Genomic DNA, 18815 nt, shown 5'->3' on the forward strand with positions numbered 1-18815 from the left:
TGTAGCCAAAAAGAAAAGACCCTTTTTGGGACTTCCCTGGTGGTCCAGTGGTTAAGGCTCTGTGCTCCCAGTGCAGGGGGCATGGGTTCAATCCCTGGTTGGAGAACTAAGATCCTGCATGCTGCATGGCATGGCCAAAGAAACAAACAAACAAACAAACCACTTTGTGACATAGAAATTTGAATTCCATATGATTTTCATGTGTTTAAAATATTATTCTTTTGATTTTTAAAAAAAAACATTTAAAAATGTAAAGCCATTCTTAGCTTGAAGGCCAGACAAAAAGAGGCAGTAGGACTGGATTTGGCCTGTGACCCATAGATTACTAATCTTTACCTTAGCTACTTGGTAACTTACGCTGACTCATGTCAGACCCTAGGAGAGGAATGACCTAGTTCTGTCATCTGCATTGCCATAATATGGTTTCTAACCTCTGTCATGACATTTATCATGCTGCATATTAATCATGTGTATGCTTATCTCTCTTATTGGACTCTGAGCTTCTTGAGAGGAAGGCCATGACCTAGTCATGTCATCTTTGCATACTTAGTATCTAACACTTGACCTGACCCATAGTGGGTGTTCAAAAAATATTTAATATGAATTTTATGCTCAATCAATATAAAATGCCATTACTGCTGCCTTAAAGAGAAACACCTGAGTGATACGCAGTATACCTTCCCAAGTTCTTCCCCCTAAGGAGTCCATGGCAACTGCATTTGCTACTAGTGAATCTTGTGACTCAGTGGTTACGTAAAAAAAAGACTTTTCATTTTAGAATTCTCTTTCAGAGAAGAGATGGTTGAACTTTATCTTTAAATCAATCATCATGATAAATAATGGCTTTCATTTTTCTTCTGAACCGGTGCTATATTCTGGATGCAAAAATAATACTAGCTATTGTTTACTGACACATACTACATTTCAGTCTCTTAGTCAACTCTAATTTTCCTTTAGACTTTTGGTAACTTCCTTACTACTATCAATTTTACCTCTTTTCCTTTGTTCCCTACATCTGAAACAAAACTAAGCAACAATACTTATGCTTTTCCTCCATGCTATTGTAATGAATGAAAACACGGTCCATTCAGTCCTTCAAGTCAAATACGAATTCATCTAGACTCCTTTCTCTCCTCCCCATATCTAATTGACCACTAAGTCTGATCAATTAAAAACAAATCTATGGGGTCTTCCCTGGTGGCACAGTGGTTAAGAATCCACCTGCCAATGCAGGGGACACGGGTTCAAGCCCTGGTCCAGGAAGATCCCACATGCCGCGGAGCAACTAAGCCCGTGTGCCACAACTACTGAGCCCGCGTGCCTAGAGCCCATGCTCCACAACAAGAGAAGCCACTGCAATGAGAATCCTGCGTACCACAATGAAGAGTAGCCCCTGCTCACCACAACTACTAGAGAAAGCCCACGAAAATCCAATGTAGCCAAAAATAAATAAATTTATTAAAAAAAAAACAAATCGATGGAGGTTTTTTCTTTCCATCTCTATGTCATTTGCTGTAGTTGGAGCTTTAATCATTTCTCAATTCTTTCAATATATAGTTGAACGTCTTTACTGGTTTTTCTGACCCCGGTTACCCCATCCTTCAATCTTCTCTTCCCATAGTTTTCAACATTGAATGCAGATAAGAACAATCTAGTCTTGTCAGTCCTGTGATTAAAACCCTTCTATCATTACCAACTTCCCAGTCACGACATATGAGACCCTATGTGTGACTTCAGTGCTTAACACAGATGTTTCAGAATTCAAAATTTTTGGATTCTAGAAAGGTCATATGATGTACATAACACATATTATATAACATCCTCTGTTTGTTCTGGGTCAACACGCTATAATCAAGGACATCAGTATTTCTGCATTAAAGAGTATGATTGTTTATGCCAAGAAGAATAAAGACTTTAAATAGATTCCTATCAGTTCAGGTTATGTTTTGCTGCCACATGAGTTACAGGAAAATGTTTAGTTTTTGGATTTCAGAATTTGGGACAAGAGATCGTGACCCTATAGATATCCAGTGGTCTGCTGGAGCTGGATTGTGCCAGCTACCGTGAACCCATTTTTGTGCATCTCTCCTCAACTCTGTGGTCAATGACATCATGTTGGTAGCTTGAAATCATCCATGGTGGGAGTATTTACACCATTGGTCATCAGTAAATGCTACAAATTATGACTTTCCCTTCTCAGAGATCAGGTTGTAAAGTGTTACCGGCACAGCCCTGTATATACCTATTACATGTGTAGTATGTTATCACTGTGGCAAAACCACTTAGTCTATGCAGTATAGAACAAGAGGCCAAAGTTTTCAGGGAAGCGTAGAATGTAAAAATCAAGATGTGATTTGACGTCAATAGGACGGCAGTAAGAGAAACTGGATAAAACAGATGCTTTGGAGTCAGACAGGTTCAGTAGGTTCAAATTCTAACTCCATTATTTCCAGACTGTGTGACTTTGGATAAATCACTTATGGGTCTCAGTTAACACAGTTGAAAAATAGGGACTGATAATATTTCTCTTAAGGTTGTTTCAAGGATTAAAGTAGATATCATATGCAAAGTACCTGACATAGAATGAACAGAAATTATTTTTTTTACTATAAAGCATTTTTTTCTTGAGATGTTTATCTCTACAGATGTGACTCCCATTCTCTAATGTTCCTAGTGCACCCACAGTAAATATGCAGTTCAGCGCTTGGATGTTCTCTAGTTATTTCATTTTTTTTTATAAAGTATGTTTGGTTATATACTAGATATTTTTATTTTCTTTTTATTTATTTACTTGGCTATGTCAGGTCTTAGTTGTGGCACGTGGGATCTTTCGTTGCAGTGTGTGGGCTCCTCTCTAGTTGTGGCACATGGGCTCTAGAGCGCAGGCTCAGTTGTTGCGGTGCGTGGGCTTAGTTGCTCCGCGGCATGTGGGATCTTTCCAGACCAGGGATCGAGCCCATGTTCCCTGCATTGGCAGGCGGATTCTTAACCACTGCGCCACCAGGGAAGTCCTCTCTTGTGTATTTTTTAAGGAGTGGAGCCCCTTTGAGGGATTCTTCATCAGATAATGGTTATCTGCAGCGAGAGATCGAAAACTTAAAGAAAAAGATCTTTTTAACCTTTTATTAGAATAGTGTGTTTGAATGACTTCTAATGTATTATGATATAAAACTCTCTTAGGTACTTTTGTTTGAATGTCATTTGGCCAAAATCTGCTAGTTCAGATCCAATTTCAATCTAGATGTCATTTTAGATTATATTTTACCCTAAGATTATGAGTTATTTAGTCAAATATAGTGTCACTATAAGCTTAAAGTAAATTTCTAGGTCAAGAGGTAGAACACATTTATTTTGTAATATCAAAAGTCATAAATAGCACTCCTTTTTCTTCCTTAGAAAATAGGGTTCTTTAGGAAATCAACAGAAAAATAGGACAAATGAATATTTTGCAGTCTTAGTGGATTATGGTTGACTATTTTCCCCCCAATATTTTATTATGAAAAATTTCAAACATATAAAGAACTGAAAGAATTATACCCACTAGCTACAATTAACATTTTGCTGTATTTGCTTTATCACATAATCTGTCCATCTTTATGTTCCTCTAGTCATCATTCATCAAGCCATCTTATTTACTTGTGGTTTTTATTTTTATGTATTTCAAGTAAGTTGACGAGCTGTTTTTCTAAGCAGTCTTATCTTTGTTATGTTTTTCTGAATGTTGTAATTAAAATGTCAGTACATTCTGTGCAGATGTTTTCACCTGACCGTTTTTCCTATTTCTAGGAATCTGAGGTTGCCAATAATTGCTGTCAGATTGAGAACATTAAAAAAAAAAGTCTAGTAAGTAATGTCAAGCCTGAAAAATACACTCTTTCTCAATAGCTTTTATAATCTGAAGACTTGTAATTTTTAGAGTCATCAAAAATAATTTCCAGGGGCTTCCCTGGTGGTGCAGTGGTTGAGAGTCCGCCTGCCGATGCAGGGGACACGGGTTCGTGCCCCGGTCCGGGAAGATCCCACACGCTGCGGAGCGGCTAGGCCCGTGAGCCATGGCCGCTGAGCCTGCGCGTCCGGAGCCTGTGCTCCGCAACGGGAGAGGCCACAACAGTGAGAGGCCTGCGTACCGCAAAAAAAAAAAAATATGTTTCCAGTACTGTTTTCAGTATTCTAAATACATGTTTATTCACATTATATTGCTTTCAGAGTGGAGAGATCTACAGACCAGGTCATCAAGCCAGTCAATGTGGGAGCTCTATCAAAATGGGTTGGGAAGATACCTCCAGATGTTTTACAAGACATGGCGGTGATTGCACCCATGCTTGCCAAACTTGGATATGACCCGTATGCCAATCCACCTAACTATGGAAAACCTGATCCCAAAATCCTTGAAAACACTAGAAGGGTAAGTGAGATTTTTAAAGTGAATTGAGAAAACTGGGTATGGAATTTGGGTCCTAAAAAGTTTTTTCTTATTTTGTTCCTTGCTTTTTTATGATCAGAAAATTATTTTAAATTAGAAAAATCCTATTTGTAAAATGCTTTATCATCAGAAATCTTCCACTGCATTTTAAGGATAACTGTGGCTCTTTCCAGGGACTATAGGGACAATTCTTTAATCTCTTTTTCCCAATTTCTAAGAATGGTGCTTACTGTTGGGGAGATTTATTCTCATAGCTGATTATCATAAATTTGCATAAACACCAGAATTATTAGTGACCTCACTTACTTCTAGTTTCTTTTTACTTTGAATCTAATGGCTACTTTACTTTTAAACCTTTGTTTAGATGAGGCATGATTTCTTGATACTTGAAAACTAAACATTGGCTACATGAGAAGAATTATTACATAGGTACAATAAACAACCCTCTGATTGAGAGAAAGTTACTATTAAAGTGTAGTTACAACTACTTCTTTTATAAGTTATGCTCACATCTTTATAATCCTATTTGAGAAAAGCTGAAAACTCAAAAAATGTGAATATATACCTTACCTGTATAATCTATTTCAAATCATACCTTAATGTATATTTTATTGTAAAATTTAAATAACAAAATTTACCATTTTAACAATTTATAAGTGTATAGTCCAGTATATTTGTATTGTTGTAGAACTGTCACCACCATCCATCTCCAGAACTTTTTTCATCTTTTCAAACTGAAACTACATAATCATTACCCATTCCCCCTTCCTCTAGCCCCTGGCAACCACAGTTCTACTTTCTGTCTATAGATGTGGTATTTTTTGAAACTACAGTTTAAATAAGACAACCGTGTTAGCGTAAGTTCACTGTTAGGCTGTTGGATTTCAAGATTAAAATTCCTTGCCTTTCTCTGGTATGTTTTTTGTTTTGTTTTGTTTTGTTTTTTACGGTACGTGGGCCTCTCACTGTCGTGGCCTCTCCCGTTGCGGAGCACAGGCTCCAGACGCACAGGTTCAGCGGCCATGGCTCACTGGCCCAGCCGCTCCGTGGCGTGTGGGATCTTCCCAGCCTGGGGCACGAACCCGCGTCCCCTGCATTGGCAGGCGGACTCTCAACCACTGTGCCACCAGGGAAGCCCTGGTATTTTTTTTTTTATGTCAGTTTCCTCTCCTCCCCACAACCTTATAATATATCATCTCTTTATTCTGTTCTTCTGTTGATACCTTTAATCGAAAAACAAACTTATATTTCATGAGGCTGATTTCCATCTGGATTTTTTACACTTAGATATTACTTTTGTTTTCTTTTTTCAAGTCATTAGTGGCTATATACGAAGAGCTATTTTCTTATAAACCATCATATATGGAGGCAGATTTTTTTTTTATTTTTAAAATAATCTTTATCCTTTTTATATTTTTCATACATACAAGCATTATTATAAAACTATAAACTTAGGGGCTTCCCTGGTGGCACAGTGGTTGAGAGTCCGCCTGCCGATGCAGGGGACACGGGTTCATGCCCCAGTCCAGGAAGATCCCACATGCGCGGAACGGCTGGGCCCGTCAGCCATGGCCGCTGAACCTGCGTGTCCGGAGCCTGTGCTCTGCAACGGGAGAGACCACAACAGTGAGAGGCCCGTGTACCGCAAAAAAATATATATATATATATTTTTAAACTTAGTTTATAAAACTTATAAAATTAAAAAGATAAGAGAATAAAATTCACCTATAATGTTACCACCCTGACAGATACCATTTTTAGCATTTTGATGGATTTCTCTTTCTTCTTTGCATGTTGTTAAACAAAGGTAAGAATACTTGTCTTACATCTCACTTTTGCACACACACAATCTTGTATTCAGCCCTTTCCATTTAATATTCATGAGCATTTTCTCATTGTGTACATGATTTTTAAACATAATTTTTCATGGTTGTATAAATAAATCATTTTATGAGCCACCTTAAATCCTTTATGAAACACAGTAGTAAGTGAATGAATGAATGAACAAACAAATAAAATGTTTCCCTAGTATATGTTCTATAATTTATTTTACCATTTTTCTTTTGCTGTTTACAATTTTCTGTTTGACAGATAGTGCTACAGTGAACATCTTTGCACATACTACATTTTAGTGGGGTTTTTTTTAGGGCTAGACTAATGAAAGTGGAATTAAACCACGTCAAAATATCTGAAATTTTTTTAAGGTGCATGATATATGTTGATAATTTTTTTTTATTCTTTTGAACTACCAGCATAATATAGGTAATTTTATTTTAGATATTTGCTAATTTTAATAGGTTTCATTGATTAATATAATTGAACATTTTCCAGTTATTACCTATATGTATATATTCTTTTACAAAACATTTAAGTTTGAAAAAAGTTTTATATGTGTTAAAGTTTTGTGAATTACATTCTGCTAAAGGCGAAGTATACAGTGCATTATCATAGTCCTTTTAATCTCTTGGTAATTGGTAATTCATAGCTTTCTCCTTTGTACAATACTGAAATGGTTTTTATAAACCAAGGTACATGTGTAAGTGATATTTAGAGGTTCCCCAAGTAGTAGACATTATAGTTTTCCTACATGTGAGTTGACCAGCTAGATTATTCTTGGCTTGCTTGAGTGGTTAAGTAGGGAAGAATGCTGTGGTTTGAATCCTTGTGACTAGAGAATTTGTTTCATACACATTTGTGGCTTTTGAAAGAGTTTCAAAATGCACCCTGGAAAAAACCTTCCCACCATCTTTGTCTACCTCTAAAGTGACAAATAGTTTTGAGGAAAAAAAGGTAAAGTGTGAACTATAATTGCATTTTTGAGCACTTTGTGATAATGCATACAAGCTGACATCCTTGTTTTGTGGGGTTGGATTATATATTTTCAGAGCTTTTTGCCTGTAAAAACTCAGATGCTAATATATCCAGCATTGATGATCATGAAGTTTCATAAAGTAATGCTTAAAAAGTGATCTTCGATTGTCAGCTGTGACATGAGATGGACTCCAGAGAAAGAAGGTGGCTGCGGAGATTGTGCCCTTTATTTATGGGATGGGAGTGGGGAAGAAATTCACGTTTTGACTGGGAATATAGAATCCAAAGCTCTAGGCCTAAAAATTCTAGTTTTCATACAATTTTGGGTAATCTAGAAGTACTGGTGTCTGAGTCAGTGTATTTTGGGGACGTGTTGCCCAATCTTGAATAGAAAATCATGTGCTTCATGGTTGCTGTGACTCAGATGGTAAATTGGAAATGAAATGCTAACATATTCCATACCTTTCCCACCATGGTCTCTAATCCCACAATTGTAGCACATTTTAGTAAGGAGTGCCCTCTAGGTTACATTCTAGCCATCTCCCTCCTGCATAGGTTTTTAATAATTTTAGAGTTAAAGACATTTGAGAATCTGATGAAATTTATGGATCCCTATCTGAGAAGTGCAGACACATACATACACAGAATTTTACCCACAATTTCAGTGGATTCATAGATGCCCCTAAAGCCTGTCAGATTAAGGACTTCTGTTCTATAGTCTCCTTACGCTCATCCACTCATGTGATTTTGATTACAACCTATTTGCTGATGATCATAAATCTTTATCTCCTACTGGGTCTCCTTCCTGAGCCCTAGGCTCATTTTTTTCCACCTGCTTTCTGTATCTCTCCACTTGGATATTCACAAAGACCTCAAACTCAATGTCAAATGAACTTATTGTCCAAAGTTGTTCCTTGATAGGCAGAAGCTAGATGGATTGTTCACTAAACTGAGCAAGAATCTAGAATAGGGGTGGGATGAGGCTGTGTTTATCTATATTTGCGTTGTCTATGAGCCAGTGAGCAGGTATGAGGAGCAGAGTCCTCAGGACACGTGGGTCAAGCCAAAAAACAGTTCAAAGACCTGGTTACTAAACCTGGAGAGTGAGCTGAAAAGCAGATCCAAGTGTGAATGGAATATCCAGTTGAAAACCAGACTAGACAGTACTAAAGAAGAGCAAATAGTCAAATGGAAAAGCACGTATCAGTGTGCAGAGCCCACAGAGCAAACAAGAAGGAACTTGAATATTAATTAAGTGAGCTGGGAGGGGGAGTTGGGTTATATCCCTGAGCCAAAGAGTAAGAAGCTGCAGCAGTTAGAATTGATGTTCTTGCATTAAAGGGAGAGCCTGTAATGCACACCTGTGTTTTCTAGTTCCTGTACCCATCAGAAACTGCTTCTCCCTGTTTTTCCTGTCTGCATACGTAGCATTCCTATTTGTCTAGTCATCAAAGTTAGTTAGGATTAACTAGCTTTGCAGATCACGTGTAATTAATTGGTCACCAAGTCCCCTTGGTTCTGCATTTGAAAATACCTTGATTCAATCCTATTTCAGGTACCTTAATTCAGTTTCTCCTCATTTTTTACATAAATTATAGTTTATTCCCCTTTGTATTATGTGAGTGTGTTCAGTCATTCTTCTGCTACATTTTTAAAATATTCAATGAAAGTTATTTTTTAAAAGTTCAAATCTGAATGTATTATATCTGAATGTATCATTCCCTTGCGTAAACCTTGAATAGCTCCACTAGTACTATAGGATAGAGCCCAGACTTCTTAGAATGGCATGTACTTTTCAGGTCTTTGGAGATTTTCTGGTGATCTTTTTATTGTTTGTTTCTAGGTTAATTCCTTTACGATTAGAGAACTACTCAGTGTGGTTTCAGTCCTTTGAAATATATTGAAAATTGCCTTATGGCCAGCATATGTTCTCACATGTCACTCGATAGGATGTGTATTCTGCAGCTGTTGCAGAATTCTATAAATATCAATTAAGTCATGTTGTTTTACAGTGTTGCTCAAATCTTCTAATTCTTATTGGTAGGGGGTGTCTAATTTTATCAATTTTGGAAAAAGATTATTTTTTATTTCTGTTAATTTTGCTTCATGTGTTTTGAATCAGTATTATTAGGAGCAAACCCTTTTATATATTCTTGAGGAATTAACTCATCATTATGAAGTGTCTCTCATCATCTCTGATGTTTCTCTCTGGAAGTCTAGTTTGTCTGACGTAAACATAGTCACTTCGTTGTTTTTATGCATACAGTGTACATGGTATATTTTTTCCATCCTGTTACTCTTAATCTGTGTCTTTATATTTAAAGTATGTTGCTGATAAGTGGATATAGCTGGTCTTCTTTGTTAAACTCATAATCTCTGACTTTAAATGGACTAGTTAATCTACTTACATGTAACGTTATTACTCACCTGTTTGGGTTTAAATCTACCACCTTGCTGTTTGTTTTCTATTTAGATGTCTGTCTTTGTCCCTTTCTTTCTTTTTTCCTGCCTTCTTTTGCATCAGTCTAGTTTGTTTAAGTATTTCATTTTATCTCCACTATTGGCTCTTAGCTCCCCTTGTTAGCTATACCTCTTTTTTTATTTGTTTGTTTATGGTAGTTGCTCTCTGACAAGAGCTGCAAACTTTTCTGTGGGCCACAAATGGTCTTTTTCATCTTTTCTGAAGACTCAGATTTTCATCTGGAATCATTTCTTTTTACCCTGATGAAATTCTTTTAGGATTTCTTATAGTAAGGGTATGCTGGCTACTAATTCTCTCAGCTTTTGTTTATCTGAAAATGTCATTATTTCTCCGTTATATGAGAATATTTTGCTGAGTACAGAGTTCTAGGTTGACAGGTTTTTGGGTTTCGTTTGTTTGTTTTACTTTCAGCACTCAGAATATGTTATTTTATTGGCTTTCATTGTTTTTATGGGAAGTCAGCTAAAATTCTTATGAATGTAATAGTTTTTTGGGTTTGTTTTGGGGGGAGCTGCTAATAAGACTTTCCTCTTATCTCCAGTTTTTGGCAGTTTGACTAAAATGTGCCAAATTCACTGATCGTCTCTTTTGCCGTCTCTAGTCTGGGCCTCAGGTTTGATTTGTTTTTAATTAACCTATCTTTGAATTCATTGCTCCTTTCTTCTTCTGTGTCTGGTCTGCCATTAATCCCATCCAGTAACTTCATTTCAGATAGTTTATTTTTCAGTTTTAGAATTTCTGTTTCTCTGCTGGAATCTTCCATCTCTCCACCCATTCTGTTCATCTTTTGCTCTAAATTCTTATTTATTTATTCATTTATTTATTTTTGGCTGTGTTGGGTCTTCATTGCTGTGCGTGGGCTTTCTCTAGTTTTGACAAGCGGGGGCTACTCTTCGTTGCGGTGCAAGGGCTTCTCGTTGCGGTGGCTTCTCTTGTTGTGGCTCATGGGCCCTAGAGCGCAGGCTCAGTAGTTGTGGCGCATGGGTTTACTTGCTCTGTGGCATGTGGGATCTTCCCGGACCAGGGATCGAACCTGTGTCCCCTGCATTAGCAGGTAGATTCTTAACCACTGTGCCACCAGGGAAGTCCCTAAATTCTTTTAACATATTTATAATAATTAAAGTACTTACACATGGGTCTCTCTTTTGGCCTTTTTTCTTAATTATGAGTTATACTTATTTGCTTCTTCACATGTCTTAGAAGTTTTGATTTCATACTGCACCTTTTGTATAAAAGAAGAGTAGAGAGTAACCTAGATAATATTTTTGATTTATTTTTCCCAGAGAGGGCATATTCTTTTTTCTGTCAGGCAGCTAGGGTAATTGGCTGATCATTCAAATTTCAGTGTGTCAGGCCGAGCTGTGGCTGAGCAACAGTTTTATTTAGTTTACTTCTGGATTTAAATGAGATTATGGAGATTTGACCTTTAGCCCAACCCACAGTTTCCTGTGTGCTGTAGAAAAAAGGTTGATTTCTTTGACTTTTTAAAAATAACAGCTGGCAGGGACTTGGGTTGAAGCTTAAATTAATTTATTTCACCTCTGGATGGTAACTGCAACAGGGCCCTGGAAGCTAAGGACCACACAAGACTGGGCGATCTCGGACTTCCCTGGTGGTGCAGTGGTTAAGAATCCGCCTGCCAATGCAGGGGACACGGGTTCAAGCCCTGGTCCGGGAAGATCCCACATGCCACGGAGCAACTAAGCCCGTGCGCCACCACTACTGAAGCCCGCATGCCCTAGAGCCCATGCTCCACAACAAGAGAAGCCACTGCAATGAGAAGCCTGCGCACCGCAACGAAGAGTAGCCCCCACTCGCCACAACTAGAGAAAGCCCGTGCACAGCAATGAAGACCCAATGCAACCAAAAATAAATAAATAAATAAATTTATTTTAAAAAAAGATTGGGCGATCTCTCCTTTCTAGCTCTGCTCCCACTGTTACTTAACAAAAGGCCCTTGGGGTACAATTGTTAGACCAAGAGATTTATTTTTACACCTGGGGCTCTTCTAGATTTGGATCCATCATACCAGTCCACACTGCCACTAAAAGTTCAGCTTCTTTTTGTCTCATCAGCAAAATCTTTCACCTCTGGTAGGCCTGCTTTTCTGCCTACCTATATGCAGACTAGGCAGTTGATTCAAGGTAGAAAGGGGCTCTTTGCTCACCTTTGAAGAACTCATCCTTCTCTGGAATTGGGTTCATTTAGACTTCTTTGCATCCACTGCTTTTTGATGGCTCTAAAGAATAGTATGAAGTTTAGTTTATCTGGTGTTTTCTGATTGTTTTGATGAGAGCGGTGGTCTTTTGAGACCTCCTGCTTCGTAACCATAATGGAACTCAGAATAGCATTAAGATTCTTTGTCTTCTGCTTTCAACCTTCCTTTTCAACCTTATCTCGTTTTATCCTTCTAATCACACCCCACTACCTGCCTTTCATTCTTTTGGCACATTTGTATACCTCTGTACCTTTGCACTTACTCTTCTTCCTGCCTTGATCATCTTGCTTCTCTTCTTCATTTTACAACTTTGTCCTTTAAGACTCAGCTCAAATGACACCTCTTCTGTGCCACAGATCCTTCTACTATACTTCATGCCTGCCTTTACTCTTGCAGTTATCACACTATATTATGATTGTTTATATTATATGTTGCTTCTTTTATACTAAGGACTTTTCAAAGGCAAGGACCACATATGCATTTTGCATCCTGAGCACCAAACTTAATACTTGAGAATTAGTAGGTGTTTAATAAAATGATTTTTATTAGCAAAATAAATCTTAGATGTAGGAACAAGAATATTTCTTCAACCAAAAATACTGTATCCTGATATGAAGATCTTGTAGACAATATTTGAAGTTATGGCCCAGTTCATAGGTATTCTACCTTATGTGAGAAATGCTCCATCACCCAGAAGTGAGCTCCAGTGGCTACGGCAGTACTTTATTACTGTATCAGTCTGCATTCAGTTGGGGAAAGAGAGCTACGTAAGTATTATAGGAGTGAGGGGTTTAATATGTTAATTATGGCTTACACAAATGTGGGAGAACTGGAGAACTGAGGGTCTGGAAAATTTTTATCATACACTGGACATTTTATATAAAAGAAGAATAGAGAATGAACTGATAAATCTGTCATAGAAAGATTAGGAAAATAGGCATTAATGATTTAAGCCTGAGGTGGGTGGAAAGCCAGAGTTTGCAGAGAAGCCCTCAAAACTGCATCTAGCTGTCAGAGTGGGACCTCAGTAAGGGAGCCTAAGGAAGGACCTGTGAGGCATGCCATGGGGATGAAGTGGGAGCTTTAGGAGAGGTCTGTGGAAGCACTGCGTGTCTTGAGAATAATGGCTTCTGCTTCATTTCCATTTTATAAATCCCTTCCATAAAAGAGAAAATCATATTTTCTCTTATTGGCAGCCTTTTACTCAGAACCACACAGGGAAGGGAATTATGGGAGACTTAATTTTCTGCCTTAGACAAAAGTAGTTGGTGGTACCAGTTGACCACGGACAGTCCAGCACAGTTCATCTCTTTGCCAGCCTGACATACATATGTTCCCATTTTAACCCTATTTAACTTCCAAATAAAGATAATGACATTAGGCTTCCCTGGTGGCGCAGTGGTTGAGAGTCCGCCTGCCGATGCAGGGGACATGGGTTCGTGCCCCGGTCCGGGAAGATCCCACATGCCGCGGAGTGGTTGGGCCTGTGAGCCATGGCCTCTGAGCCTGCGTGTCCGGAGCCTGTGTTCCGCAACGGGAGAGGCCACAACAGTGAGAGGCCCGCGTACCGCAAAAAAAAAAAAAGATAATGACATTGTACTTCCACCTTACATGATGCAGTGATCCCTTACAAAACTAAAAGCATACTAACCATCTCCCCAAAAGAGGGGACTCTGTGTTACACATTGCACTTTATTCATTTCTGGGTGATATTTATTTACTCCCCTAGCTGAGTCACATTCCGTCTTTGATATCCTGAAACCTAAATACTGAGATATAGAGTCAGCCCTAAGTAACACACCTTATATTAGAGCGTATGGGAATGGTAAAGGGAGGGGAAAAAAAAGAAATAGTTAATCTATTCAGGTATATTCATAACAAAGCAGGAAGAATATAACACTATTGCAGTCCTCATTTCTGCACCTGCCACGTGATCATGGATGGTATTTGTAATTTCTTTCTTTCTCTAGCTATTTCATATTCCATTTGCCCTCATTAACCATGTTGGTTGTATGGTGACCCAAACCTTCATTCTAAAAGCATGTGTGCCAATAATGGTCATGCCTATATTGTTTCCTGTAATTTTCCATTAACTTTCCATTGTAAACAAGTGTAATAGCGGATCTTCTGGGTTCTAAGAAATGTCTTTCCTTCCTCCATTGTGTATTTCATTTATTTCTTTTAATTTATTTTATTTTTGGCTGCCTTGGATCTTCACCACTGCACATGGGCCCTCTCTAGCTGCAGTGAGCAGGGGCCACTCCTTGCTGCAGTGCGCAGGCCTCTCACTGCGATGGCTTCTCTTGTTGCGGAGCACAGGCTCTAGGTGCATGGGCTTCAGTAGTTGCGGCACGCAGGCTCAGTAGTTGTGGCACAGGGGCTTAGTTGCTCCACAGGATGTGGGATCTTCCAAGACCAGGGATCGAAACCGTGTCCCCTGCATTGGCAGGTGGATTCTCAACTACTGCACCACCAGGGAATCCCCCCTCCATTGTGTATTTAAAATCCCATTTCCTAAGACTATACTTTCAGGGATCAACCAAAATTACTCTACCCAGCAAGGATCTCACTTAGATTTGACAGAGAAATTAAAACCTTACAGACAAGCAAAAGCTAAGAGAACTCAGCACCACCAAACCAGCTTTACAACAAATGCTAAAGGAACTTCTCTAGGCAGGAAACACAAGAGAAGGAAAAACTTACAATAAAAAACCCAAAACAATTAATAAAATGGTAATAGGAACATACATATCGATAATTACTTTATATGTAAATGGATTAAATGCTCCAACCAAAAGACATAGACTGGCTGAATGGATACAAAAACAAGACCCTTATATATGCTGTCTACAAGAGACCCACTTCAGACCTTGGGACACATACAGACTGAAAGTGAGGGGATGGAAAAAGGTATTCCATGCAAATGGAAATCAAAAGAAAGCTGGAGTAGCAATTCTCATATCAGACAAAATAGACTTTAAAACAAAGACTATTACAAGAGACAAAGAAGGACACTACATAATGATCAAGGGATCAATCCAAGAAGAAGATATAACAATTGTAAATATTTGTGCACCCAACATAGGAGCACCTCAATACATAAGGCAAATACTAACAGCCATAAAAGGGGAAATCGACAGTAACACATTCATAGTAGGGGACTTTAACACCCCCCACTTATACCAATGGATAGATCATCCAAAATGAAAATAAATAAGGAAACAAGCTTTAAATGATATATTAAACAAGATGGACTTAATTGATATTTATAGGACATTCCATCCAAAAACAACAGAATACACATTCTTCTCAAGCGCTCATGGAACATTCTCCAGGATCATATCTTGGGTCACAAATCAAGCCTTGGTAAATTTAAGAAAACTGACATCATATCAGGTATCTTTTCCGACCACAACGCTATGAGACTAGATATCAATTCCAGGAAAAAATCTGTAAAAATACAAACACATGGAGGCTAAACAATACACTGCTTAATAACGAAGAGATCACTGAAGAAATCAAAGAGGAAATTAAAAAATACCTAGAAGCAAATGACAATGAAAACACGATGACCCAAAGCCTATGGGATGCAGCAAAAGCAGTTCTAAGAGGGAAGTTTATAGCAATACAATCCTACCTTAAGAAACAAGAAACATCTCAAATAAACAACCTAACCTTACACCTAAAGCAATTAGAGAAAGAAGGACAAAACCCCCCCAAAGTTAGCAGAAGGAGAGAAATCATAAAGATCAGATCAGAAATAAATGAAATGAAGGAAACAATAGGAAATAATCAGTAAAACTAAAAGCTGGTTCTTTGAGAAGATAAACAAAATTGATAAACCATTAGCCAGACTCATCAAAAAACAAAAGGGAAAAGACTCAAATCAATAGAATTAGAAATGAAAAAGTAACAACTGACACTGCAGAAATACAAAGGCTCATGAGAGATTACTACAGGCAACTATATGCCAATAAAATGGACAACCTGGAAGAAATGGACAAATTCTTAGAAATGCACAACCTTCCGAGACTGAACCAGGAAGAAATAGAAAATATGAACAGACCAATCACAAGCACTGAAATTGAAACTGTGATTAAAAATCTTACAACAAACAAAAGCCCAGGACCAGATGGCTTCACAGGCAAATTCCATCAAAACTTTAGAGAAGAGCTAACACCTATCCTTCTCAAACTCTTCCAAAATATAGCAGAGGGAGGAACACTCCCAAACTCATTCTACGAGGCCACCAACACCCTGATACCAAAACCAGACAAAAATGTCACAAAGAAAGAAAACTACAGGCCAGTATCACTGATGAACACAGATGCAAAAATCCTCAACAAAATACTAGCAAACAGAATCCAACAGCACATTAAAAGGATCATACACCCTGATCAAGTGGGGTTTATCCCGGGAATGCAAGGATTCTTCAATATATGCAGATCAAGCCATGTGATACACCATATTACCAAATTGAAGGAGAAAAACAATGTGATCATCTCAATAGATGCAGAGAAAGCTTTTAACAAAATTCAACACCCATTTATGATAAAAACCCTCCAGAAAGTAGACATAGAGGGAACTTTCCTCAACATAATAAAGGACATATATGACAAACCCACAGCCAGCATCATCCTCAATGGTGAAAAACTGAAAGCATTTCCACTAAGATCAGGAACAAGACAAGAAATTGTTAGTTATTCCCAGGTACTCAAGCTTAACACATTGCATCCAAAATCTCTGTATCCATATCAATAAATTTGGATTAATCCAACATTACATTTCTTCTGCTCTGGTCTTAGGATTTCTACTACACTTTACTTAGGTTTTGCAGATACAAAAAGACAAAATCTTGAAATTCTTGTGGTGTGTACAAAACCTCTTCTAGGGTCAGACTTAGTGTTCATCTCTCTGGGGCCTGCTGAGATTTAAGTCTAGTTCTAAGTTTAGAAGCAATAAGAGGTGGTGGGTGGGTCATTGTTCTCCTGCTAGGTGACTACCTCAAGAGAGATCATGAAAGGTTCTTTCGGCAAGAGGATGCCAACTTTTTCAGAGAGAAAAGACTGCCTCTATTGGCAAGGAAGGTAGGATGACCAACTATCTTGGTTTGCCCAGGACTGAGGGGTTTCCTGGGGTACAGGACTTGCAGTGCTAGAACCAGGATAGTCTTGGGCAAACTGGGAAGGTTGGTCGACTAGTAGATATGTTGTATTGTTCTGTTGTCAACTTGGTTAAGGCTGGGAACTGCCCCTCCCAGAATTCTCTTCTTTGTATGGTTCTAGGCGAGAGCTTGTCCATAGAAGAAATTGTGTGAGATTGAGAGGTGGAAGTAAAGCGATGGCCATTTCTTCCTGGAGGTTTTGCAGGCAGATGCAGTGATAGACACAGAGGAGGCTGGTGTTGTCGTGCTTGTCCTTGCTCTTTTCCATTCCACATCCAGCTCTTCCACCTGAGTGCTGGCCCTCCTGACCGACAGTGGCTCCAGGTCCACCACCATTCCGTTGGCAGCTGACCCACAGAGGTGGTGTGCTACCCAAAGGCAATAGCTCCCTGTGGACTTACCCACAAGCTCTCTTAATAATCATAGTGGTTTTACTGCCTTAACATTAATATGATACCTTACATGGCTGTGAATTCAATTAGCATTGTTATTCAAGCATATGCAGGCTCACACTTTGGGCTTGGTTTTCAGAAATATTGATTCAGTGGCTGTAAGTGATACGGACATTCAGGGCATCCATTATTTGAAGTCCTGTTCTAGTTGTCTATGAAAATCATCTCCAACTCTGCCCTTGCCACAGCTATGGACATCCTAGTTCACTTCCAGGAAAAATTCCCTCTTTTGACTACATTACTGTAATTGAGCTTCTCCTGTATATATTGAGGCATAAGAAAATAGGTTACTTACAAAGGAACAAAAATTATGCTGGCTGCAGAATTCTCTTTTGCGGTACTAAATAGAAAATGACGGAGTGGTAGTTCTTAACCTGCGTGTACTTTCTGGTGTCTTTGAGTCCCTTGAAATAATATGCAAACTTATGTGTGTTGATACAAGTTGCTATTCCTGGAAATAGAATTCATATCTTTTTTAAATTTTATTTATTTTTTTATACAGCAGGTTCTTATTAGTCATCAATTTTCTACACGTCAGTGTGTACATGTCAATCCCAATCGCCCAATTCGTCACACCACCATCCCCACCCCACCACGGCTTTCCCCCGTTGGTGTCCATACATTTGTTCTCTACATCTGTGTCTCAACTTCTGCCCTGCAAACCGGTTCATCTGTACCATTTTTCTAGTTTCTACATACATGCGTTAATATACGATATATGTTCTTCTCTTTCTGACTTACTTCACTCTGTATGACAGTCTCTGGATCCATCCACGTCTCAACAAATGACCCAATTTCGTTCCTTTTTATGGCTGAGTAATATTCCATTGTATATTTGTACCACAACTTCTTTATCCATTCATGTCGATGGGCACTTAGGTTGCTTCCATGACCTGGCTATTGTAAATAGTGCTGCAATGAACATTGGGGTGCATGTGTCTTTTTGAATTATGGTTTTCTCTGGGTATAGGCCCAGTAGTGGGATTGCTGGATCATATGGTAATTCTATTTTTAAGGAACCTCCATACTGTTCTCCATAGTGGCTGTATCAATTTACATTCCCACCAACAGTGCAAGAGGGTTCCCTTTTCTCCACACCCTCTCCAGCATTTGTTGTTTGTAGATTTTCTGATGATGCCCATTCTAACTGGTGTGAGGTGATACCTCATTGTAGTTTTGATTTGCATTTCTCTAATACTTAGTGATGTTGAGCAGCTTTTCATGTGCTTCTTGGCCATCTATATGTCTTCTTTGGAGAAATGTCT

At 38.5% G+C, this 18815-nt stretch overlaps 1 protein-coding gene across 9 annotated transcripts in view; it reads left to right on the top strand.

Moving 5' to 3' along the window:
- TPST1 (tyrosylprotein sulfotransferase 1) overlaps window positions 1-18815 on the top strand; it is a 165866-nt gene that overhangs the window by 103516 nt on the left and 43535 nt on the right. For 6 of the 9 annotated variants that reach the window (XM_060123194.1, XM_060123195.1, XM_060123198.1 and 3 more), the window contains exon 3: window positions 4207-4405. The exons of the other annotated variants lie outside the window; for them this stretch is intronic. In XM_060123194.1, coding sequence (XP_059979177.1) covers window positions 4207-4405 — 199 coding nt within the window. The remainder of the gene's footprint in view (window positions 1-4206; window positions 4406-18815) is intronic. 9 annotated transcript variants of the gene reach the window in all.

This window comes from Lagenorhynchus albirostris, chromosome 15 (genome assembly GCF_949774975.1).
Source record: "Lagenorhynchus albirostris chromosome 15, mLagAlb1.1, whole genome shotgun sequence".
NCBI lineage: Eukaryota > Metazoa > Chordata > Mammalia > Artiodactyla > Delphinidae > Lagenorhynchus > Lagenorhynchus albirostris.